Source organism: Zeus faber (assembly GCF_960531495.2).
Source record: "Zeus faber genome assembly, chromosome: 6".
Taxonomy (NCBI): Eukaryota; Metazoa; Chordata; class Actinopteri; order Zeiformes; family Zeidae; genus Zeus; species Zeus faber.
In genome coordinates this window covers 22,958,357-22,984,080 of record NC_137201.1, presented here as the reverse complement: position 1 = coordinate 22,984,080, position 25,724 = coordinate 22,958,357, and the positions used below count along the sequence as shown (strand labels likewise).

The 25,724-nt window shown below is 40.1% G+C and overlaps 1 protein-coding gene across 1 annotated transcript in view; it reads left to right on the top strand.

The window, feature by feature from the left end:
• mov10l1 (Mov10 like RNA helicase 1) overlaps positions 1–25,120 on the top strand; it is a gene marked incomplete at both ends in the record, with an annotated part of 31,932 nt that extends 6,812 nt beyond the window's left edge. Inside the window, 15 exons of the mRNA XM_080002887.1 lie at positions 570–757; positions 1,327–1,486; positions 2,897–3,009; positions 3,778–3,965; positions 4,312–4,452; positions 4,676–4,978; positions 5,087–5,290; positions 10,567–10,681; positions 11,340–11,517; positions 13,473–13,654; positions 15,076–15,222; positions 21,707–21,828; positions 23,127–23,226; positions 23,635–23,781; positions 25,115–25,120. Of these exons, the coding sequence (XP_079859013.1) occupies positions 570–757; positions 1,327–1,486; positions 2,897–3,009; positions 3,778–3,965; positions 4,312–4,452; positions 4,676–4,978; positions 5,087–5,290; positions 10,567–10,681; positions 11,340–11,517; positions 13,473–13,654; positions 15,076–15,222; positions 21,707–21,828; positions 23,127–23,226; positions 23,635–23,781; positions 25,115–25,120 (2,294 nt within the window). The remainder of the gene's footprint in view (positions 1–569; positions 758–1,326; positions 1,487–2,896; positions 3,010–3,777; positions 3,966–4,311; positions 4,453–4,675; positions 4,979–5,086; positions 5,291–10,566; positions 10,682–11,339; positions 11,518–13,472; positions 13,655–15,075; positions 15,223–21,706; positions 21,829–23,126; positions 23,227–23,634; positions 23,782–25,114) is intronic.
• Positions 25,121–25,724: the final 604 nt, after the last annotated feature.

The window sequence follows — 25,724 nt, the reverse complement described above, 5'->3', positions numbered from 1 at the left end:
TATCTTATATTTTATTACATTGTATTTATTTTGTATTTTCACACCAGGACATGTTATTCAGTTCTGTAATACCTTTAATTTATGGATTGGGTCCCCCCCCCCCACGTTACCGAACCGTGACTTTTGTACGATTACACCCCTAGCTCCCATCCAAATGTAGGGGAAATAAAATGGACAAAAAAAGACAATTGAACTGCTAATTTAAATTATTTGTATGTCAATGAACCACCAACTAAATTGTTTTCATTGTGTTAGCCCTATCATAACCTTTTATAATTAGCACTTTTATTCCTATTTTAAATTTTAATTATTTACTTATACTTTTAATCTCCATTATCTTATGTCTTATATGCTTTTAAGTGTTTAAAATGTCGTGCTCTATCGCCTATTGAATTTGAAGTTATGTAATTGTTCTAATTTGTTCTTTATTCTTTTTGAAGCCCTTTGAGTTGCATTTCACGTATGAAAGGTACTATATAGATACAATTATATTATTATCACCTACATTTACAATAGTGCTGTAGTGTATTTATTTCAAACTTTATCCGCATCTCTGCTCTCTGCCACAGGTTTGGAGGAGATCCGGCACCTGCAGAACAGCGTGGTCACCCAGTTCTGTTTGGACTACGGCATGATCGACGACGCCGTCTACTTCACCAGCAGCGAGGTGCTGGGTGGGATGCCGCTCAGAGTCGGAGACACCGTTAACGGCATAGCAGTCCGAGACAGCGCTCAGGGGGGCTGGAAAGCACTGCGGGTGAGAAAATCAAAGCTTTTTCTCATGTTTTCAGAACACATTACTCCCTGGACATGTTGTTTTATTTATGCTCTGTGTGTACGGGGAGTCAAGCCAAACTGCATGGCACATTTCAGTAATCTAAAATGTCTATCTAAAATCTAAAACCTTTATTATTACTATTTTAATTTCATTTGAAACCTGTATGCTTGTTTGTGTCAAGTCTCTTTATGTCTGATGTGTAGTGTAATGTCTCTTGGTGTTGGATTTTTGTATCTGGGATATTCTCTGATATTGTACTTTAGACTCAGACAAGACAAACATCTGATAGAACTTTAATTGTTAAACTATTCTATGGATTTTTTGGCTTGATTAATTATTCCAGAAAATAATGATTGATCATTTGCTGAGGAATGATTGCTATTCTTCAAGGTCTAAATCGATGACTCAAAACTGAAATTTAGTATGTTTACTTATATTTTTATTAAAACATTTTTTGATTGATAAATAAAAATTGATAAATTGATAAATAGTTATTATTATTTTTAAGTATATGTTTCACTGCATCCCGAGTTTGTTGTGTTTTTCAGGTGGAGAAGAGAGCAGAGACATGGGAGGGCGAGGACACGTCATCTGTGGAAGCAGAGAGTTTGCGACTCCGCCCTCTCATCGGCACCGTTACGTCACTTAACAGAGAGGGGGGTTACATCAACCAGACAACTTTCTTTCCCCAACACTGTCTTCTGGAAGGTACCGGCTCTCTAGATTCTGACTGAACACACTTAGGGGCGAATCCACAAGGAATGGATTGCGGCCGCTAAAAGCACCATAACTTGTGCATCAATTGCGCCCTCTATCTGCCCCGTCTCAACGTCCGATTCACAAAAGATATGCCAGCGCAAACATGCCCATAAAGTTTTGCTGCTGAGTGCAATTTGCCCTTGTTTTGAGTCTCATTGTGGATCTTGGAGATGCACCGGTTTAAACACCCTATGTTTATAATTGAAATGTACTCAGTATTTTTAAGTTAATGTGTATAAAACATTTAAATAGTAATCTATAACAAAACTTACTCTTCCCAAACAGTTCATTTATAAGATGAATAAAATGTGTATATATATATAAAAAATTTTGCTTAAATTCTAGCTCTCACCAAATCTTAATATAACAATGTAGAAATTATGGCAGCTAATTTAATATATTTTACTCTACCACAAAGTAAGTAGTAGTTCATTATTTCAATGTGGGCCAATGTGCGCCGCGGCCTTTCGGGTGCAGCAGCCCGGCTCTGGGATTATTTTAATTTAATTTAAAATGCCAATGTTGACAGGTTTGATTGCACAGGGAGCAGAGGCACTGCTGCCTTTTTTCCCTGCGCAGTTACTACTAGCTCTCTGAAGACGGAAATAATTTCACTCTGTGCGGCTATTAGTGCTGGTGTTTGTGAATTGGATGTTTTTTGCAATGAGACTCATTTGCATTGAGGGCCAATTTTGTGTGAAATCTATGAATAAAACCAAATTTAAAAATGTACGAATACTGCACATATGGTGAGCCAAGATGCTATTTGTGTGGTTAGAGGTGCATTTCGCCCTTTGCGGGTGCCTTGAAAATGACACTATTGCTTTTTGTCTTATTTGTGCAGGTTTTGCAGCTGCAAAAGCTGCACAATCCTTTTGAGAACTCTTCCCTTCGATTTTAATATATGGCACCAAATCTCTTAACGGAGCGTTTGAAATCATTCCACATTAAACTTTTTACCAGTCATTGCTATTATTGGTAGACCATTAAACCTTCTAATGATAGAACACATGAACCTTTCAAGGCACACACAATTCCTTCTCACATTCTCACCAGATACCCGGTAACTTAAATGTACATGAAATACACGGTACAATTAAATAAAATAGAATATTTAATAAAAAATGCTCAGGCCTGAAAGGCACCTTTTGAAATCACATGATACCTGATAACCTGAAGGTACGTGAAAGGTAAGGTACTGTTAATTCAAAATAAAATACGCAAGGCTAAAAGAACACATTTGAATACTCTATCAGGTTAGTATTCATTAGAAAATATCACTGCTGCTTTTATGTGGAAAAGCGTTTGGCTAATGGTTAGAGTTTGAACCTATCTTATGTTTATTTTCCTGCCTGTTAGGTTATACGCCAATGATGGGAGACTGGGTCCAAGCCCAGTATTATGTTAATCCCACCATGTGGAGCAGCCAGGTTCAGTCCGTGGCCCCCTTGCGCTACCGCCGCCTGGACCAGGTAACGGTCTTGCCCGTAGCATCAGATGCTCACCGAAAAGGCTGCTGTCCTTGATCATTGTTTACAGCATTTAATTCCCGAATATGTATTCCAAAACTGGGTCTCTTAAAGTGTACCAAATTTTTTGATGCTGTCATCAAAGTGAATTTTATTCTCTCCATATCAAAGCTAACTTTACACATCATCATTGTGGGTTACTGCGCTATTAATTTTGTGAAATAAATACCAGTGGTTCAAATCTTAAATTATTGGTCATGATGACTAGGGGTGGGTATTGGGCAGCATCTTACAATTTAATTGAAATGCAAGGGCCATCTATTCAATTCATTATCTATTTAATCCAAAATGGATTAGATGGCTCACAATGCAAATCTATATTGAGATTTTGTACATAATGAGAATTGCCACCAACTATTCAGTCTGATGTGCATTACAAAAACATTTCACTGAACAAATTCACTCTTACACAGAAATTAAATATTTCAATTTATTGGTGTCTATGGTGACATTATTTTAAGTGCCAAATGGTTGCATGACTTTAAAAAGTGTCGATATTAAAGTTTTCTAATCGATTCAAAAATTTAAATGATAGAATAAAATTACATCATAATAGGGATTTATTGAAATAAAAAAAATTACCCAGCACTATTAAGAACAAATGTGGATTCTGAGGCTAGGCCAGTGGAGATATCTGTAGCACACTGTAGTCCAAATTTGATAACGTCTCTCACTCTTCTCTCCTCCTCTGCGGCACTCCCTTCCTTCCAGGTTCACGTGTCCGGTGTCCACGGAAAAACCGGGGTGGTGGAGGACAACGTGTTCTTCAGCCTGGACTCTCTGATGCTGCCCGCCCACTATCAGCCCTCCCCGGGGGACCTGGTGAACCTGGTCATGGTGGAGAGCACCCAGTCCTTCTACTGCTGGAGGGCTCTGTGCATGGCGCCTAGCAACAACTGGTTAGCCACCAGCCTTTGAAGCAGCTCATAGACAGCGATAGCATTAGCATTACAACCAGGGGTTAAATTGTGTTCCTTTGATACATATAGTACATATAGTTTAACCCAAGTTTCACCATCTGCAATTTAGTGTTTTTTGCTGTGCAATTGTGGAAAAATTATGGTACTATTGATAAATGGATGGATAGATAGAAAAAAAATGTAAGACATTTTTTTTAACAATATGCTATGTATATTAACACAGGAACCAATTTTTAAAGTCTTGTGAATCTACCCTTTTAAGTGAATTTCTTTTACTTTCTCCTTAACCTAATGGAAGTGCGTTGTTATGTTTACCTGTTCGCAGTGTGAACAGCTCTACCTGGTGTTTCCCAGAGACCGAGCTCCACAGTCTCCTGCAGGACAAAGGAGGAATGGTTGTCTCAGATTTTGGCCACTTTGATGACCTGCAGCTGGGGGAAAGCCAAAAGTTTGTCGTATGGATCCAGTGAGTAAAAACAGAGTCATTTTGAAGACGAAAGTCCAATTTGTCAAGTGTTGAGTTAGGAAATAATCACCTGGAAAGGTTTTTTTAATTTTTTCCCTTTTTTCTTGAACTTGCAATTTTAACAAATTCCCGCAATTTTATAGCAAAAAAATGTGTTTTTTCCTCTGTAACAGGATGTTTTTATTTTTAATTTTTTTTAATGATTTCCCTTTCTCTCGAACAGGAACAACAGTTCAGAGACCCACAGGCTGAAATGCTACGAGTTTGCCGGCTGGGACTCGGGAGAGCAATTCACCCTGAACAATATCACTGTCCCTCTGAGACAGAAATCGCACACCTCATCTTTGGCTTGCTTGAAAGGCGACTCTGAGATCCGTTCCACAGAACAACAAGTTGACAGTGAAAAAGAGCTGGACTCTGAGAACCGCGGCGCTCACCTGCACAGTGCGACCAGCTCTGAAGTGGTGAAGGAGGTGGATATCTCACCAGGGGAGAGGCTTTCTGTCATAGTGTGCTGCACAGCCAAGTAAGCACCCAATAAAATCCCCCAATAAATGCTACCATGAAAAATCATATATCTACACATTGGCTGGTATTTAAAACCCTTACCTTATGACCTCTGATTTGCACTCAGGAACCTGGGCAGCTGCGCTGAGCTGCTGCTGCTGCACTTCTCCACCTTCACCATCGGGAGGCGGCTAGAAGTCACGGTGGGCAGCAGGGAGGAGCGCCTGTTGCAGCCCTCTGCGCCCTACAGCAGCCGTGACCCCTTGTCCACCAAGCACCCTGCACCAGCAGCGCATGTGGTCACCGTAAATGCGCCACGCATCACTCCGAGGTACGACCACCATGGACAACCCACAACAAAAGTGCAATATATTAAAATAATTTACATCCATACTTAACAGACCAATAATTAATCATTAATACCTGTCTTCGATTACTGTATAGCATTATTGTAAACATTTATTAATTGATTCTGTACAGTAGCATCTACCAATTATTTTAATATCTGAACTCGGTACTCACCAGTGGCAGAAAGTAACAAATTACTTGTAGTTGTTAGCGTGCTTGAGTGCATTTTTCAAATAGCTGTACTTATTTTAGAATTTCTGAGACTTTTAGTTCACCACATTTCAAAGAAAATATCTCCACTTTTTATTGTGCTTAATGTACTCCATTTTATTTTAATTTACTCCAGTAGGCTTGGGCCGACAGACGATTTTTTAAAATCTGCCAGGAAAAATCCCATCACGCATTGATACGGTGTAAATGCAGTTTACCGTGTTCAATCATAGTCCATGTTTAACAAAGAGGTGTATTCGATTTTAAGTTCCGTTTCAACATTTGCAAACTTTAACTACCCATTGCGTTGCAGCAATACGAGAAATAATAACATATCACTTTCATATTAAATATTGCAAACGTTCATGGCCTGTACCCTACCTTTACGAGGGCAGAATTTCATTTTCCCCATCTAGCCCCATCTACGGGGCGTAGATTATCCTGCGCAATGGCTTGTGGCTAATTACTCTATTGAAACCATGTTGCGTGTGGGAGTTGAGGGATAGAGACGGCGAGTTCAGTTGTGAGTTGAAGGGATTTTGATCTCGTTGTTTATTTGTTGGCATAACAACAACGTGAGACCAGCAACAGGAAGACCACGCAAGGAAGTTACCCGCTAGGGTACATAGGAACGTCAGGGAGAAGATAATATGCATTTGATATGGACACAATTGCGGTTAGTCATTATGTAGCCCACAAAAACACTGGACATTAAAAAAAGATTGACAAGATATTAAACACTTTTTTTGTTATCACATTTTATTGGAGAGAAAGATATATACAACAGTAACCTATAGGATATGTATACAGCACTATACATTAGGACTATATTACATAAACCGTGAACTGTCCACCCTGCTGATAAATAATACAATCTTCCAGAGGGAGATTTAATTGTTATTATTATTATTGATGATGATGATGATGATGATTATAAGTTGTTATTAATAATAATATCTCCTACTGGAGACCCATTTCAAAGAAAGACTTAAAACAAATGTATTATAAGGTAATGAATATAAGAAAATGTTGGAAAGCTTAACTAAGTTTCTGACCAAAAAGACCAACGTATTGACCTTCTCCGATTTCAGCAGGCGCTTTTGCAGCGTGACAACTTTCCCTGCTTTTCTAAACACACGTTCTGACAGTGTACTTGTAGCACAAATGCAAAGGCATTTAATTGCTACCCTGGCCATCATGGGGAAGCCGCTCTCATTTACTTTCGACCAGAGGAGAGGATCAGCATCTTCAACATTGGTCACCTTGTGTGGATACCTTTCTACCTCAGACTTTGCCTTTTATTCGGCAGACAGAGACAAGAAGCCTCACCTTGCCAAGCAGAAGACCAAGGGTGAATTTTTTTCTTGGCAGGGGGAGACACGTTGTCTTTTATGGCTTCAATTCTGACAGGTGCATGTTCTGTGGCTGCAATTTGCTTTACCCAAGACATCACCATCTCATCCTCCACTCTGGCTCTGCTTGCCTCCAGGACTGGTGGTGAGATAGTCAGCCTTGTACTGCATATCAAGCAGCATGGACATGCGCATCAGTTCTTGAGAGGCATTATTTGGAGTATTTGTTTCCAAGCTCTGTAAGAACCCCTTGTTTTATTATTGCTGTCAGTTGGGTATCCCCTTCGTCCTCCACCAACACATTCTCGAAAAGCAAGCAGGGGGTTGGCAGCAAGCAAGATGCTCGACGACCATTGTGTTGTTCTCCGTGTTGCCATCAAAAGTTCAAGACTCTCCAAGCAAGAGGTCTCGAAAGAATGTCTGTGAATTCAGCGAGGGGTCGCAGTGCAGCGTTCACAGCCTCAGTTCGGATTCATCCTGCCAGATCAGATTGGGAGGAGACCGCGTGTTGCACAGTCCTGTTTAAAATATAATAATTACATATAATACCTTCAGATGATTTCCCCGTCTGAATATAAACACAATAACCTAGGCCAAACACAGAGTGGGGAGTAAGGGAATACATGTACCAGCGTTACGCATTGAAAATACAAAAGATTTAACTGTAATCACTTACAGTTAACAAAAAATTTTAATATTTACTGATGATTAAAATATGATGGTTACTTGTGGATTACTTTTAGATTTGTTTTGAGAATAAAATCTCCAAACTAATAGGATCATGAGTAATAATAAAGAATATAATAATTTCCCGTAAGGCAAAAAGAAACCGCACATAATGCCTACCGTAATAAGGGAATGTTCGGTAATGTTTTGTTCTGTCTGAGCTTTGTGTAGCTCCCTCATTTGCTATCTGTGTGAAAAAGATCCATTGATGGTGAGACATAATCCAAAAGCACGGCTAGTACGATCTTTTTCGGCATCCAGGGCTTTATTGATGACCACATTCAAATTATGCCCAAAGCAGTTGAGCCATGGCCATTTCAGCTCTTGGACTGCCGAGACGATGTTTACTCGGTTGTCAGTGGTTAAGACAACTGGAATACTGGAAGAAAGAAAACAGAAAGTCTTTATTCATCACGCAACACACCACACTATAACACATGCTTGCACACACACACACACACATGCACATGCTTTGAGGGTGGCCGGTGAAATGGATTCTCTGCTTTTGACCCATCCTGGCTTGTCCTCCCTCCGGGGGCACAGCCAGGAGCAGTGGGCAGCATACGTGGACGCACCCGGGGACCAGGTGATAAATGTCCATCGCTGGTCAGACGATGATGGGTGCATGTTTTTGAGGGGGGTCCTTACTGACGTGAGGTGGAGGAAACCCCATGTGAGCACGGGGAGAACATGCAGCCGATCAGACGCCCCACCCGGCGTGAGTGCCAAGTGCCCATAGACGTAGCAGCATGTGCCCAGCGACCCCTGCGGCGCGCCGAGCATTTATGAATATTCTGATCGCGGCGCTTAAGAAGCTCAATATGCATCTTCCTAATGTTCTTCTGTCTGTTGTTCTGGTGTTTGACATCTAATTTCATGAGATATTGCTCCCGACCCTGTAATGCTTATGTGAACGTTTTCAAACAGTTTTTGCATTCTTGTGTGGAAGGAGATTTCTATTTGTAAACAAAGTGGGGAATATTGTGTTTGTAGAAAATCTGTGCATGTGTGGTCAGGGCCTCAGATGTTGGGCAAACGTTTCTGACAAAAATTTGCATTACTGTGATATATTTGCCAGGAAGTGGCATGTATTTAAACGAGAGTTTTTGCTGCAGTATTTGCTTACGGCCATACCACGCTGAATACGCCCGATCTCGTCTGATCTCGGAAGCTAAGCAGGGTCGGGCCTGGTTAGTACTTGGATGGGAGACCGCCTGGGAATACCAGGTGCTGTAAGCCTTTTTTTCTTGCGACCTGTAGGAGACACTATTGCTCCATCAATGGAGACCGGAACATACAGCAGTGCTTGCAAACGACTTTCCCACCAGCCAAAATACAGTACCTTGCGATACAACTGAATTGGGGATTGTTGGCAGTGAGAGCGCCGCAGCATTGTTCCATGTAATAATGACGACAGGATAAAGTACTGCATGGATCACATGAATTTCAGACTCAGGCACTGTCCAAGCATATATTGATGTTTTTGAAAAAGTATTTTTTTTTCCCCTGTGTGTTTGGCCTCCCGTTTCCAAGAAAACTGCGTTTTAGGTCACAGAAAACAATGCTTTTGGAATACGCCTTCCATGGTGGAGATTTTTCAGAACTCAGTTTGCGTGTATTCATGTGGACAGGTAAGGCAGCACTTGTTGAAAACACTGACATCGCCTCAACTTCGGCATTGACACACGCGTCAGAAACCTTAGAGCGATGGCCGACGACCATTGTTTTGTTTTCCGTGTTGCCATCAAAAGTTTTAAGACTCTCCAACTTTTGGAAGGGCAACCTAGAGTATTGTTTATGAATATTCTGATCGCGGCGCTCAAGAAGCTCAATACGCATGTTCCTAATATTCTTCTGTGGTGTTTGACATCTAATTTCATGAGATATCACTGCCCCCTACCCTGGAACGCTTATGTGAACATTTCATACAGTTTTTGCATTTTCGTGTGGAAGGAGATTTCTGTCTGCAAACAGAGTGGGGAATATTGCATTTGTAGAAAAGTTGCATGTGTGGACAGGGCCTCAGATGTTGGGCAAACGTTACTGACAGTGGCATGGATTTAACCGGGAGTTTTTGCTGCAGTATTTGCTTACGGCCATACCACGCTGAATACGCCCGATCTCGTCTGATCTCGGAAGCTAAGCAGGGTCGGGCCTGGTTAGTACTTGGATGGGAGACCGCCTGGGAATACCAGGTGCTGTAAGCCTTTTTTTTTTTTTCTTGCGACCTGTGGGAGACACTATCTATTGCTACGTAAATGGAGACCGGAACATACAGCAGTGCTTGCAAACTATTTTCCCACCAGCCCAATTATCTGGCAGTACTACTGAATTGGGGATTGTTGGCAGTGAGAGCGCCGCAGCATTGTTCCATGTGATAATGACGACAGGATAAAGTACTGCATGGATCACATGAATTACAGACTCAGGCACTGTCCAAGCATATATTGATGTTTTTGAAAACGGTTTTGTTTTTTTTCTCTGTTTGGCCTCCTGTTTCCAAGAACACTGCGTTTTAGGTCACAGAAAACAATGCTTTTGGAATACGCCTTCCATGGTGGAGATTTTTCAGAACTCAGTTTGCGTGTATTCATGTGGACAAGTAAGGCAGCGCTTGTTGAAAACACTGACATCGCCTCAACTTCGGCATTGACACACCCGTCAGGAACCTGAGAGCAGGGCCTCAGATGTTGGGCAAACGTCACTGACAAAAATGTCCATAACTGTGATATATTTGCCAGGGAGTGGCATGTATTTAACCAAGAGTTTTTGCTGCAGTATTTGCCTACGGCCATACCACGCTGAAAACGCCCGATCTCACCGATACGCCCGTTTGCAAAAAATGTTTTAATTTGTCAGAATATATTGTTCCACAATTGACTTTGTCATCTTGATTCTTGTTCACCTGTTCCAACCCAAGATTCTGAATGCTGAAATTTTCTGTTTTGAGAAGCATCTGTTCTACCCTCAGGGTAACCAAGCGGCGGCTGCCTAATTTCCTGGCATCCTACTTGGTCCCCCAGTCTCTAAGGGACTGTGTGGAGGCCCAGGGAGATGTGCTGGTGGTCCAGCCCTCCCTTGGAGAGGTGAGGTGCTGCAGAGGCACATCGCACTCTACATTACATTAAGTAATTCATCAGAAAACCCCTTACACTAAATATTTTGTCACAATGAGAAGAGCTGTCGAACAGACATTACATAATTGCACATTTTGATACAAATGATCACGATACCATTCCATATTGTTATATTGACATTTTATACATAATGGAAATTGGAACCAACTTCTCAGTATATGATCTGATGTGCATTACAAAAATATTTCACAGAAAATATTCAGTCCACTAAATATTTAAATTCCAATTTATTTTGGGAGTTGAACATATTTTTACTCACCCATTGTCATTGTGTGTAACTTTCTTTTTATAAGAAATTTTTAAATATATAAAACTGAAATACAATACCCTCTTTTACACATTGTGTAAAAGTGTTTTTTTTTCCATTTAAATTTTTTGTAAATATCCATGTAAAAAATAAATAAATAAATAATTGTGCACATAACTTCCAAACATACATATCTATATCTGATATAATATGCTGTTTGAGTAGCAGATTTTTTGATTACTGTTGTCTTTATTCATAAGAAATAAATAAATAAATTCCAGCAGTAAAGAAAAAGAAACAATAGCTCTATGAGGATGGCTAGTCAAATTGCTATTCCCAAAATGCTCTCTTCTCTCTCAGCTCCTGTCCCCGTCAAACATGCATTCGCGTTTCTCTGCTCTTCTGTGGCTGGAGGAACTGCAGGCGGTGTGGGAGCTGAAAGAGTTCAGTATCCACGGAGCACTGCTCAGGAAAGGAGCCGTCTACTTGTACCTGCAGGTGCTTGGTCTGGCTGAAGGCAGGCCCAGTCTTTTTATCGGTGAGGAGGTGTTGGTCACGTTTGTGACATTTTAGGTGACGATTAATTTTAGTTGATAAGCTCATAATAGGTTTATATGAAGAACAGATATTTATTGACATTGAGCTTTGGAACTTAAAAATACAGTGAGTTATTTTCCTTCAACACACCAAATTCCCCTTTTTATTAGTTGACACATTTCCTAAACAACAGTTTAAAATTGCCCTTCAAGTTGGATGGAAACATACGATTGTCAACTCTAAGGGTTTCCCAAATCTGGGCCATTGTCTACCTGGGCAACCACAGCATGGTCGAGCCCTGCATACCATTTTGGATGCGGTTAATAGTGAAATCAGTCGATTGCAACATCTCTATTCACCCCTCAACTGAAGGCATCAATCGTTTCTTTTCGCCTTTTGCAAATCTCTTAATGTTTGTATTTATGGTTCATATGAGAATATTTGTCCCACCTCGCAGGTGACAGAATTTCATTGAGGGGGCCACAGTCTGAGGGAATTGTAATGGAGTATATTGCCTATGTGTCAGAGGTAAAGATTAATTTTACACAGTTTAACTATTTCTTTTTTCCATCACAATGTGATAAAATGTTACATTATTTCTTTTGGCCCTGAGATCAATGATGACGAAGTGAGTTTGAGAGTCAATGCAGAGTTTCAGAAGCGCTACATGGGGGAGCCTTTGGATGTCGAATTCTCTTACAATAGGTAAGAAAGCAGATGGCTGTGATTAATATTTCACTTATCGCTTCGCAGGAGACTATTTGAATGTGAATAGCTAAATATGACAAGTGGTGAAAGTAGAAATGTTCTGTATGAAATTATACCTGTTACCAGGGTGACCATGAGGCGGTCTCACCATGCACTTGACCAGGCCAAACATTTTGGAAATGGTAAGTGTATTTTAATTGTGGGAAGCGGTGAGTGGCTAGGCCCAAATCGTAATTGTTTATGCAGTTTAACATTTTATTACGTAACAGCAGCCTGCCTATATATCACTTGAAGCAGGGTTTTTAAACCCATTTTTAGCCCATGACCTTGTTTTTAGGTCCCAAAATTCTCTATAATAGCATTTATTTTTGATAATGGCAATAAGAAAGTGTGGAGAGTTTCTTATTTCCTTTGATTGATATTTTGGACACAGAACTACTAATTCTATGTGGTACAATTTGCATTCAGGACTATAAGCAACTTTATAACTTTCTTAATCACAACGCAAATTAGGAAGCCGTTTGATGTGAATATCCCGTTGAATCAATATATCATTCTTAGAAATGACTTGCAGCTTTGTGTGCATATCAAGTGACCCCATAGGCTGAGAATCTCTGGGGGGAATGTTATATTTAATATGGTAATTCATATTAATAAATATTCCATTGCGTTCTGCACAATGGGGATTGAGCATTTCGCTCATGAGGATTTAAATGTTAAGTTTCACAATTGTTCCTTCCCTGTGCTGTCTAGTTCTGTTCCCCACCAAAATAACGCTCCAAGCTCCTCAGTGGATGGGAAGCTGGACGAAGGAAACACACAAGGATGGGACAACAGATGAGGACAACGAGGTGGATGGCAAAAATAAGGGACAGAAGGCACATGGAATTTATTATTCAGAGCTTTTCATTCAGTATTTGTATTTGAACATCAGGTGAAGAACGTGGACAATTTGGAGGAGTCAAGTATCTCCATTGACGTGAAGTCAAAGTCGACACAAACCAAAGGTATTTTAAAAAGTAACAAATCAATAATAGCGCCATCTACGCAGAGAAGCCCAGTCATTACAGTGGTGGGCAAACCAGTCTGAAACAGAGCCATTACAGCCATATTGCGGATTAAGCAGTTGTAGTAACGCATGTTCAACCAGAGATGGTGGTGTCCCCTCATTTTGACTTTAAATCTGGACTTTGCTTAGGACGTGCACTCTGCTTCTTTGACCACTGAAAGTTGTGTGTGTGCTTCCAGGTGGCAGGTTGCCTTCTAAAGCCATTCCCAGTGAGGGGAACTTCTTCAACCCCCAACTCAACCCGTCTCAGAGGGAGGCGGTGAAGGCCGTCCTGGCTGGGGAGTGTCGGCCCACGCCCTATGTTCTGTATGGACCCCCCGGCACCGGGAAGACCCTCACCCTCATAGAGGCCATACTGCAGGTACACATATATATTGTTGGCGCAAGTTCTCATTTCAGTCCCTCAATTTAAATAATTGTTCCTAAACAATCCCTTTTTTTATGCAGATTACAGAGTGGAACGCCATATATTGTTTTAACCCTGATGGGTCCAAAATTACCAAACTTAAAGATTTGTTTTATTTTTTATTTCTAATTCTGTATATATTTTAATGTTAATATTTCATTCAACTAATTTGGAAACAATAAGATAAATAAGGAATTCCTGGTATTTTAATTCAGATTATTAAAACTGCAATTTTGTGGTTTGAAAAATAAATCATTCAATCCATTTTTGCATGCAATCACAGTTTAAAATAGAACTCAACCTAGCGTATAAGAAAGATAATTACATTACACATTCATTCACATCTGTACAAACCATTCATTTCATTTTGGCTCACCATTACTGAAGTGATTTGATGAATCCCATTAAATTATCACATTTTTATAACCAGCCCTACTCACCATTGTATACAGTAGGGCAATTACAGAACCATGATTTTCACTGCCAATGCTGTATCAACCAATATTGAGTTCCATTTCATTAATATTATTAAACAGTGCACATAGACATCTGTTTGGAGTCATTGGAGCCACATTTTTTTCTTATAACCCAGTTAGAATTATACTTAAAGCCACACTATGGAACTTTTTTTACCTTTAAAATAGCAGCTTCAAAATAATTGGGATGTTACACTTACTTGTAATATGAAGAATGGCACCTCTTTCATTCCTACGCACCTCCCCGAACACCTGTCCTTGCACTGTCACTTCTGTGTTCGGGTACCGAAACCGTGGGAAAAGTGCGTTTGACTTGTCGGCACTACGTCACTTACTTAATGTCGGGCTCTAGTAATTGCCGTTTTTTGCCTGGTAAAATTTATATATAAAAAAAAACAAAAACAAAAAAAAAAACGACAAAGTAAAGACTTGGTGGCAATAAAACTTGTCCGGTAATAATGCTCATACAAAACGTAGCCACTCCACCTTCCCGACGGCGTGGGCGAGACGGGCCATTGGCACCTAGTGCCGGCACCCGCTGGCCCTCACTTTCATGTCGTCGTCGTCCCGTGGGCTGAGTGCTCGCTGCAGTGGCAAAAGCTGCTGTAACCTAGGTGTACATTACGTGTTTCTAACAGACTGTCATTGAAATGTGACTGATAAGGTTCAAATTTGTCCGGTAAAATAAATTATTTTCGGACACCGGACTGAGTTTTACCACAGTTCAAAGGCAAACTGTAGAGGCGCCAAATACCACAAGTAACATAGTGCTGCTTTAAGTACTGTAACAAAGTACTTGTGCGTCTTGTGCTCCACCATTGCTTGATACCAGTGTTAACATGCCACATGATGTCCCAACCTCGTGTGACCACTTCCCATTTCCTATTTTACACCTCCAAGGTGTACCATTTTGTTCCCAGCAGCCGCTTACTGGTGTGCACGCCCTCCAACAGCGCCGCCGACCTCATCTGCATCCGTCTGCATCATAGTGGCTTCTTGCACACTGCCAGTTTGGCACGTGTCAACGCCTCCAACAGGCAGGAAGAGGTATTGTACAGAATTGGTGACGACTCAGGACATAGGTCAGGATGTAGGTCTTTTGTGGATGAATACTGTCAAATTTTAAATTACATCATTCCTCTGATGATACCTCATATTTTTTTTATTTTTTTCATATTGTCTCAATGATATATGATAAATCTACCTTCAAATGATCCCCCGGTCCCTTTTCAAAGTTACTTAAATTTTCCACATTTTGTGTTAAGGTGAAGGTAGGCTCCTCACCATTGAGACTGGGCCAGTTATTTCATAATCAGGCGATTGGCAGTCATCGACACACAAAAACACACAAAAAACTGTCTATCGATTGTTTTTCTAAAATATATAAAATAATCGTACCTTTCCTATAAATATACGTAAATAATTGTATGTATGCTTAAACAAACTGCAACGATCGCGCTGTCTCTAAAGTGCGCTGTGTTTGGAGTTTACCATGCATTGCAAAGCAAGCATTGTTTTTTTTTTCTCTTTTGCAGAAGACTATGTAATAATAATAAATATAGCTGCAAGCAGCAATACACAGGGTCTAGTTTAGTCATGGTAGATACTTACAGTTCTCTCGATTCTGTCCAATGTAGCAGGAGTTACAATTTTTCAATTTTTACAACCACTCAGAGATGAACTGTGGATTTATATGGCAATGATTCATGATGTCACAAAGTGACTGTTCTCAAGGTTACGCCAATGTTCTTCAATTTTCGGCGGGTTTGTAAAGTTTTATCAATATTTCCTGATACAAATGTAGATCGGCGTGAGAACATGTATGAAACCTTCCCATTGTTGGGAAAAGAAGTGAGAAACATCTGCCAATATTGGTGCAAGGTTGTTCCCTTCTGCTGGTGCTACAGACAAAATGTCATCAAAGTGCTGCTCTAATACTTCCTGTACAATATCAACCCTAACCTGCCCATAAACATTCCATGTTGTATTCATCAGTTAATGTTTTATAAGTATTTATATCTTCTGAACTTATATCTGCATTTTCAATTAATAATTTCATTATTGTTTGTGGTTTTTGGATTCTTGCGGATTCTTCAATTCTTCAATTTTTGAAAGACGACCATTCATTGTTAAATTCTAAATCCTTATACCACTTATGTATTCTCAAATACCCTAATGCTGTTTTTATTTTATCTGTTTGAACATATTGATATTTATGTCTTTGTAAGGTAACTTCCTCTTCAATTTGACACAAATCACAAGGTCATTATCCACAGATCTTGGAAGTACATTTGTTCCATTGGTAATATTTGAAGGTACACATGTGACTGGTCCTGGAATACCATTTTGTCCACCTTTTGGTAAAGCTAGTGTTGTCATGAATGGAATATTTCTTGCAGTTAAGTGCTGTTCCACTGAGTTTAAGCCGTTTATTTCTGGTGTAATAGGATTTAAAGTCAAATTGTTTAAAGTATTTTCCTTTGGAACTTTACCTGAAATAATTTTCCTGTGACATGTGAAACAAATCAATAGTGGACCGGAAGGTCCAATTTGCAAAAACAATTGTCTTTACAAATTGTTGTGCGTTTGTGTAAATATGTTTGTTATACAACCAATAGAGTTTGAGGCAATTATTTTTCCTTCTTTAAGATATTCTTCTTTTGGAAATGTATAACTTTGATGTTGAGAAAGTTCTTGATCGCAGACTGCAAATACATATTCTGGACCAGTACTTATATTTTGTCTAAATTGTTCTCTAACAAATGTAATTCCTTTTTATTATTTTTTTCAATTATTGTCTTTTGTTTATTAATTACATAATTATTTTTTCCTTGTTCTTTCCTACATGCCCTTCATTGTAAACACTTTTGTATTTTTTTATATTTTAGTCTTTTTTTTTTTTTTTTTTTTAATTCTGTTCAGTATTGTAGTTAACAGTGCAACATGTGTTTTTACTTTATTTATTTACACCAAACCATGTCATTGTTATTACTTACCCTGTTACCTTTTAACAACTTGTGTGTGAGTACATGTGCAGTCTCAGTGACGGCAGGTGAAATTGGGTCTCATGTACTTAATTTATGACGTATATACATGGGTTAAGTGTTTACGGAGATTTATGAAGGTAATCGAACTTATGTTATTTTACTGGTGAAATTTTTCCTTGAATTACATCTTCAATAACTCACGTTTCCATGAAATACGAAGAACGTTCCGTGAGTAATAACCATATCACGGCTTCTATTGTTTCGACCCCTTGCTAGATCTTGAACACATCACTGTCATACAACTTGTGACAACTCAACGTTGTCACAAGTTTTTGTGGGCTACTGTTTTTCGTATTTTTCATTAATCCAGAAAAGTAATGGGGACCAAATGGATAATATATCAATCGAACAGATCCACACCGATCAGGTAAGGAGATACATAAACATACACAAAAATGCCTTGTTTGTAATCTCTACCCACTCCAGAGCAACAATCTACACCGCGGACTGGACACGGTGCCAATGTACATTCTGTATCAGAACCTTTTCATTCATAGTAAATGGTATGATGACGTCATAAAGCGTCTACTGTAAATTTCATCTCCTTCATTTTGTTTACAAGCACTGGTGTGTTTGTCAAGCACGACCACCTGAATACTTGGGGTCAAGTTTGCTCTGTTTTTCCCAAATTTCTGCTCCGTATGTGGATCTATTTGATACGATACGATAAGATAAAAAAAAAACTGTATTAATCCCAAAGGGAAATTCCAATGTTGCAGCAGCAATGAGATACATGACAGAACACACAACTTACAAAAACACACAATGAAGTAGTTTTTTTTTTATAAATAAATTACAATACATACATACATACATATATGCATATACACATACGTATACATACATACATACATACACATACATATTTATATATATATATATATTTATATATATATATATATATATATATATATATATAGATAGATAGATAGATAGATGTATAGACAGATGGATACACTCATACATACACATGTGTATGTACATATAAAACAACTACTGTACTATATAAAAATAGAATTTAAATAGAATTTAACTTAGTGCAAGGTACAGCTTGAAAGTGGAAACTTAATGTGAAGTAAATGTAAAATGTGCCTTGCATTGCCATTCAGAAGAGGAGTTTCCTCTCCTAGCACAGGGGGGGAGTCATTGTAGGTGGCTATTTCGGTGGGCAGGAATGACATCTTGTCACGGTCCTTATTGCAGTGGGGCTGAAGAAACCTCTGGCTGAAGACACTCTGTCTGACCAGTAGGTTGTGTAAGGGGTGTGCAGTGTTGTCCATTATGCTGAGCAGCTTGTGCAACATCCTTCTCTCCACACCCAGCTCTAGGGGCTCCAGAGCAGTCCCCAGCACAGAGCCAGCCTTCCTTAGCAGTTTGTTCAGTTTCTTGGAGTTGCTGCCTCTAATGCTGCTGCCCCAACAGATGACTGCAAAGAAATTGCACTAGCCACACCAGGCTAGTAGAAGATATGCAACATCTTTCTGCTGACATTGAAGAACCTGAGCTTCCTCAAGAAGTAGAGTCTGCTCTGTCCCTTCCTGTAGACCGCCTCAGTGTTTTATTTCTAGTCGTGTCTGTTGTCCTGGTAAACACCCAGGTACCTGTAACCCTCCAAGACCTCCACCTTTTACCCCAGGATGGAAATAGTGTTCGGCCTAGTCCTGGTCCTCCCGAGATGCACAACCATCTCCTTCGTCTTGGTCGCATTCAAGAGGAGGTGGTTGTTCCCACACTATGCCACAAAGCAGTCCACAAGTTCCCTGTACTCAGTCTCCTGTCCACCAGTGATGCACTCCACAACTGCAGAGTCATCCGAAAATTTCTGCAGATAACAGGACTCCAAGTTGTATTTCAAGCCTCTGTTATACAGGGTGAAGAGTAAAGGTGAGGATACAGTCCTCTGAGGTGCTCCTGTGTTGCTCACCAACTGCTCAGACACGCATTCCCTCAGCCGCACAAACTGGTCTGTCTGTCAGGTAGTCAATAATCCAGGAGGTTGTGGAGGCGTCCACCTGCATCTCTTGGAACTTCTCTCACAGCAGTGCAGGCTGGATCGTGTTGAAAGCACTGGAGAAATCAAAAAACATGATCCTCACAGTGCTGCTTTGTTCAGGTGAGAGTGAGCTTGCTGAAGCCGGTAGGTGATCGCGTCTTCAACTCCAACCTCGTGTGGTAGGCAATCTGCAGTGCGTCCAGCGGTGCTCACCTGAGGTGTGAGATGGACCAATATCAGTCTCTCCAGGACTTTGATTTGTGATGTGAGGGAAACTGGTCTGTAGTCCTTGAGGTCAGATGGAGAAGACTTCTTAGGCTTCTCAGGTACTTGAACAAGGCAGGATGTCTTCCACAGCACTGGAACCTTTTCCTGGCTCAGGCTGAGGTTAAAGAGGTGCTGTAGAATCCCACATAGCTGGTTCGCGCAGGCCCTTAGAACCCTGGGGCTGATACCATCCGGACCTGCAGCTTTGTTCTGGTGCAGTCTCTCCAGCTGCCTCTTCACCTGACTTCAGGAAACGGACAGGCGGATGGGGGAGGTAGAGGGGTGCTCTATGTTTCTTGACCTGGGGGGGCGTTGATGAGGCTATATTGCAGTCCATAGTGGGGTTTTGGGGTTGAGGGGTGGCACAGTGAGTCCATGGTCTTGATGACTGGGGAGGTGTGAGAGAGGAGCAGCTGTGGGGCCTGTGTTGCTGGGGGTAGGGGAGAAGGCAGCTGAGGCTCCTGTGCTGAGCCTGTTGAAGAACATGTTCAACTCATTGGCTCTTTCTAGGCTTCCCCCAGCCTTATCCCCCTTCACCTTGAAGCCCGCAATCTTTTTCATTCCTGACCACACATCCCACATGTTTTGCTGGAGCTTGCCCCTCCATCTTTTGCCTATATGCCTCCTTGCTCTCCCTCTGCCTCACTTTCAGCTCTCCCTGCATGCTCCTCAGTAATTGCTGTCCCCGTCCCTGAAGGCTCTCTTCTTCTTATTCAGCCGCTCTTGCAGGTCACTGGTGATCCAGGGCTTGGTATTGCGGAAATATCGCATCTATCCTGGTGGGAATGGTGTTATCCACGCTAACCCTAGTGTGTTAGGGTTAGTGCCATGCGTATCAGCAGAAATCCGTTAAGGCACACAGTATCCCTATTAGCCTGAAAAATCAACTGCATGCAGTGTTTTGACAGAAACGAAAGCGCAATATAAACACAAGAAAATATAAAAAACAAGTTGTTGACAGAACTACTGCAACAGGCTGCCACTAGCGCACCGCCATCTTGGATGAAACTTAAACCACGAGATGTATGTGACATACTGGTTCCAACGAGACTTTAACTGTGTTTGTAGCTTCTGCCGTTCTTCTGTTTCTAATAGTATTAGCTTGAAAAATTCTGAATTTTTCCCAAGTATGCAGTCTGCGGGCTGGATCCCTAATGAGTACGCGTTCAGAACGAGTACCCATGTACGCTCATGAATATTCATATTTTGTCCAGAAAATAAATATCCTACCTGCTCATCGTCTGGACTTCCTGTTCTATTTCCTACCGGCATAAATAAAGTTATTTATGCTGGAATATGGGACTCATTAAAACAGTATTGTTGCCATGTTATTCTCCTGCCGTGATTTTAAAAACAAATGTTGGGAAAGTACTTATTGTTTTTTTTTTTTCTCCCTGTTGAAACCCCTCAGGGGAGCCCGCTTAAATATGGCTATTATTTGGGCTTAAATTATGAATTTTATCCAATGTTGACAATTGAGATTCCGATTTAAAAAAAATTAAAAAAAAGAAAAAAAAGAAAACTGCTTCCCTCTCAACTCCGCTCTGCCTTTGCACGTCTCTCAGGAAGAAATTGCCCGTTCCCATCCTTCCAACCGCCTGACAAAAAATCTGTCGCGTTGGGGACACCTCTTTTAGTCAATATACAGCTGGTTTGTTTCCAATGAAATCTCGATGCCCATTTAAAAAAAAAACCAAAAAAAAAAAACACCCCCCACCCTCAAGCGAGACGATAATGCAGTTCGATTCGATTATTGGGTGACAGTCAATTAGCAGCAGAACTTTCATGACCGACCCAGCCCTACTTACCATAGTGTTCGTCTTTTCCAAAACCTGACTATAGAGACAATATTAAAAATCTAAAAACGTAAGCTATCATCAGAAAAATGACCAGGGGTAATGATACAAATGTGTGTGCTGACTAGTGCTGTAAATTGGCTGAAACGTAATTTGACTCCAGTCCTTTTTGTTCTCTTTGGCTTTCTTTCCATGGTCTTGGTTCACTTAACCTGTTCTAACTGGTATTTCTGCAGAGATGAGAATATATATATATATATATATACACTGTAATATATGTATGTACATATATTATTCGACACATCCCCTTTCCAGTCAGGGTGCAGGCTTATTTTTTCCAACAAGTTGCTGCCAGGGCAGTTTTCTTCATTCCTTGATGCCCTCCCGCCCTATAAAAATTCCATCTCACATGGTGTTACTCTCTTCAGTCCATTCCAGAAGAGCTGAGGCAGTACTCCAGAGCGGGGGAGGACATTCGCCTCGCCTCCTTCCACAGGATTGTGGTCAGCACCTGCTCCAGCGCCGGCATGCTTCACCATGTGGGACTGCAGTAAGGCCTGGACCACATCACATGACCGTGATCCTCAAAGTTTTCACATCATGGTCCCTCAATTTCACATGCATTAGGCCAAGGACCCAATTTAATCACACTCTGTCTCTGGGATCCCAATCTGAAAAGGTCCTTATTGTTCGATATCATTTAGTTCAGGGGTCTCAAACTCAAATTACCTGAGAGTACCTGGCCAGGTTGTATTCTCTTAAGTTGGCTGCATTGAACACTGAGGGGGAAAAAAACAAGCTGTTATTCATTGTTGAATTGCCTCCCAATGTCAGTTAAACAACATAATTATCAGAATAAAATAGTTATTTTTCTATTTTTTTCTGCTTTGTTCTAAACCTTGGCAACAAACTAATTTTTTTGTTTTATGAATTTGCGCCCAGATTTAACAATATATTAACTTATAAACATGTAGTGGGACGCATTAAGTTGTCTTGCAGGCCAGTTTTGGACTCTGTAGTTCGAGACCCCTGATTTAGTTAATAAATTATATATTCAGTCAGCACTTTATTAGGAACACTATACTAATACTGGTAAGTTTCTTCTATCCACTTTACTGAATCCTTATTGTAATTTCTCGACTAGAGATGTAGTGGTATGAAATTTGATAGTACAGTACGGTATCGACCAAATACTGCAATATCCGGTATTTCATGGTATTAATATTCCCTCTTTGTTTTCTGTGTATTCAATTAATAGTAAGTTCATATTAAAAAAGAAATACATGGCAACGACACTGCACAGCACAGGAAGGCACTTGTCAGGGCTCTCAAATTCACAGGGCAGGCAAAATAATGACTTGTATATCAAAATACGACTTATTTGCAAAATTTAAGATGTAATCATTAATTCACCTCACATTATGTTGCCGCTGCCCAGTAGCAGACGGGCAAATGTTGTTATAATCTAATGAGTAATTTCCAGAAGTCTCGTTCTGCCAGGTTTGTTAACACTCGCTCCCATGCACGCAAGCACCGCATCGTAAAAAAATTGACGTAAAGCAGTTCTACTGCCGCTGTAAACAAAGATGGTGGAACGCATCTGCTAAGGTGAGGGTCAATTAAACTTTACATCTTCAATTTTTCAACAAATTTATACCCTGGGCACAGTATTACAGGGAAAGACTCAAGAACCGTGGTTGCTTGATACCACAGTATACCTTAAAAAGGTATACCATTACATCCCTATTCTGGACCCCATGTTTAGAACCACTGGGGGCAACAGTAGAGGTAGAAAGATTTTTTGCTCTCTGCTCTTTAGGAGCTAACACTATTTGTGTCACTTTACAGAATCGGCCATTTCACTCACGTGTTCCTGGATGAAGCCGGACAGGCCACTGAGCCTGAAGCCCTCATCCCCATAACGCTTGTGTCAGAGCAAAACGGACAGGTGTGAATAAACAATAAATATGCACCTACCTTGTAATTCCATGGCAAGCCATTATCTAGACTTGCATTTGAAGGTTGGAAAGTGGAAAAATGAAATGAAAAATGTTGGAAAACCTGTTGGAAAAATGCCTATCCTAAATACCTCGTAGAATCATCTAGTTCATAACAGACCCTGTTTGTACCTAAAACTTAATATTACTGCTCTATACAAAATATACCTTACCTTTGTACGTTTGGACCTTTGTAATTGCATGCAATTCTACTTATTTAATATGAGAGGTGATTTATCAAAAAATCTCTTAAGTATGTAATTTAAACCTGTGATGCCTGCAGACAACCTAAATATTCTCTTTGAGATGGACTCAACGCCTCAGTACAGTCTAAGTGTTGCCTTTCCTTCCCTACACAGATACTCTTGTCTGGAGACCCCTGTCAGCTGGGGCCTGTGCTGAAGTCCAAGCTGGCCTCAGCCTTCGGCCTGGGGGTGTCCCTGCTGGAGAGGCTGATGGCTTGCCCGCTCTACTCCAGACAGGACTGGGGATACAATCCTAGACTGGTTGGTTCACAGTGGACATACAGTACATGCATACATATTAAGCACTCCATGGCTCATAAGTACAATACTTCACCTCTACTTAATATCTGCTGTACTGTACTTGTTTTTTTTCAAGAATGAATAATTGTTGAAGGTTAGCACTTAAAGTTATTTTGACTAGAAGCACCATCACCTGTGTTCCCTGGTGCAATGTAAACCTGCCATCCTGCATGCATTTTGTGTACCAACTACACAATTCTTAGTCAAAATACGCAGGTACGAAATGCCAGCTGAAACTACGCGTATATATATATATATATATATATACACACACAAAATATTATTATTGTAATTTAATGACGGAAGTCAATCAACACAAAACAATACTGTACATTTATTCAGAAGTCCATATGTGCAGCTTTCCAATCATGTGAGCGTGATCAGATCACAGGATGTATTTGTCATCGATGTGCAGCAAATCGGAATCTGCAGGTCAGACTTAGAAATGGAAATAGCAGTCGGCCAAGAAAATTGCAATCGGTGCATCTCTAGTTGGTAAACATGTTCAGTCTCTCTACGAGATTATACATTTCAAGGGATATTTCCTAATGAGATAAATGACTATATATAGTAAGCTGTAGTAGCTTGCATACGATGTGATTGGCCTTGTTACGAGATGGCTAGGCTGTGAATAACTGATGGAGTCATTTACTACCCGCAGTAACTCAAACACCACGGTCTATGGTTGGCAGGTCTGTCAATGTTACAGGGTTTCCTCGGTCCTTCATGAAGTGTGAAGTCTAAAATCCAATAATCACATTTTATGCCTTAAAATGTCTTAAATACGATTTTGACCGGTCTTAAAAATTGATTGGATTATGAAGTTTAGGGACGCAAACAACTACATTTTTCATGTCAATTTGGGTGACTTATGTGAATCGCCCAGATTCAAAGAGGTTTTTTTGTTTTTTTTCACCCATTTAGTTTTTTTTTTATTCGTCAGAGAGAACGAGGCCATCCGCGAGCGATTAACACGTGGAGTCATTCTCTAGTATTACATTAGAGGACTGTGGTTGAAAGTGCTCCACAGCAGGAAGAAAGTGATTTTCCGATGTTCCTTCATATCCTTCGTACTTTTTTTGCCAGTCTGGACTTGAAATAGGTCTTAAATTGCATTTATAATAGCCTTAAAGAGGTCTTTAAAAGTCTTCAGTGTAACTTGTTGAAACCTGCAGAAACCCTGTGTTAGTTGCTTACTAGGGTCGCCGCGGTTAAATGCTGTTCGGCCGTATACCGATTTCATTACTTGCCCACCGTCATTGTGCTTCATTTATTTTCGATTTTCTCTCTATAGAAATAAACCCCATTTAGTTCATTTTCATGTGGCAGCGCCAAGGTTCATCAAATGGAAAAAAAAAAATGTGATTTATAAAATACTAAGTGTGTTATCAAGATCAATACTTAGTCGGACGCTACAAAAGTGAAAGTGGCTGTGTCGTGCCCATCACGGGAGGAGAGGGGAAAAGGCTATAGGAGACCTTAGGTCAGGTATGGATTAGGACCTGTCTCCTGCTATCCGTAATTAGTGCCCGTGCATTATGGGGGCACTCTGTGCCACCCTCCGTACCCCCCTACAATCTGTGAGATCAGTCTAACCAGATGGTGTTGAATTCATGGAAGGAGATAGTGTCATCTCTTTTAATACCTCGGGACTTCTTTGTAATGTTTACACTGACAATTTCCACAAAGTCCCGACTAATATATATATATATATATATATATATATATATATATATATATATATATATATATATATATATATATATATATATATATATATATATATATATATATATATATATATATATATATATATATATATATATATATAAAAACCTGCAATAAATATACATGCAGTTAACGCTTTCTATTTAAATTTTGCTGCTCTTTTCTAGTTATTCAGA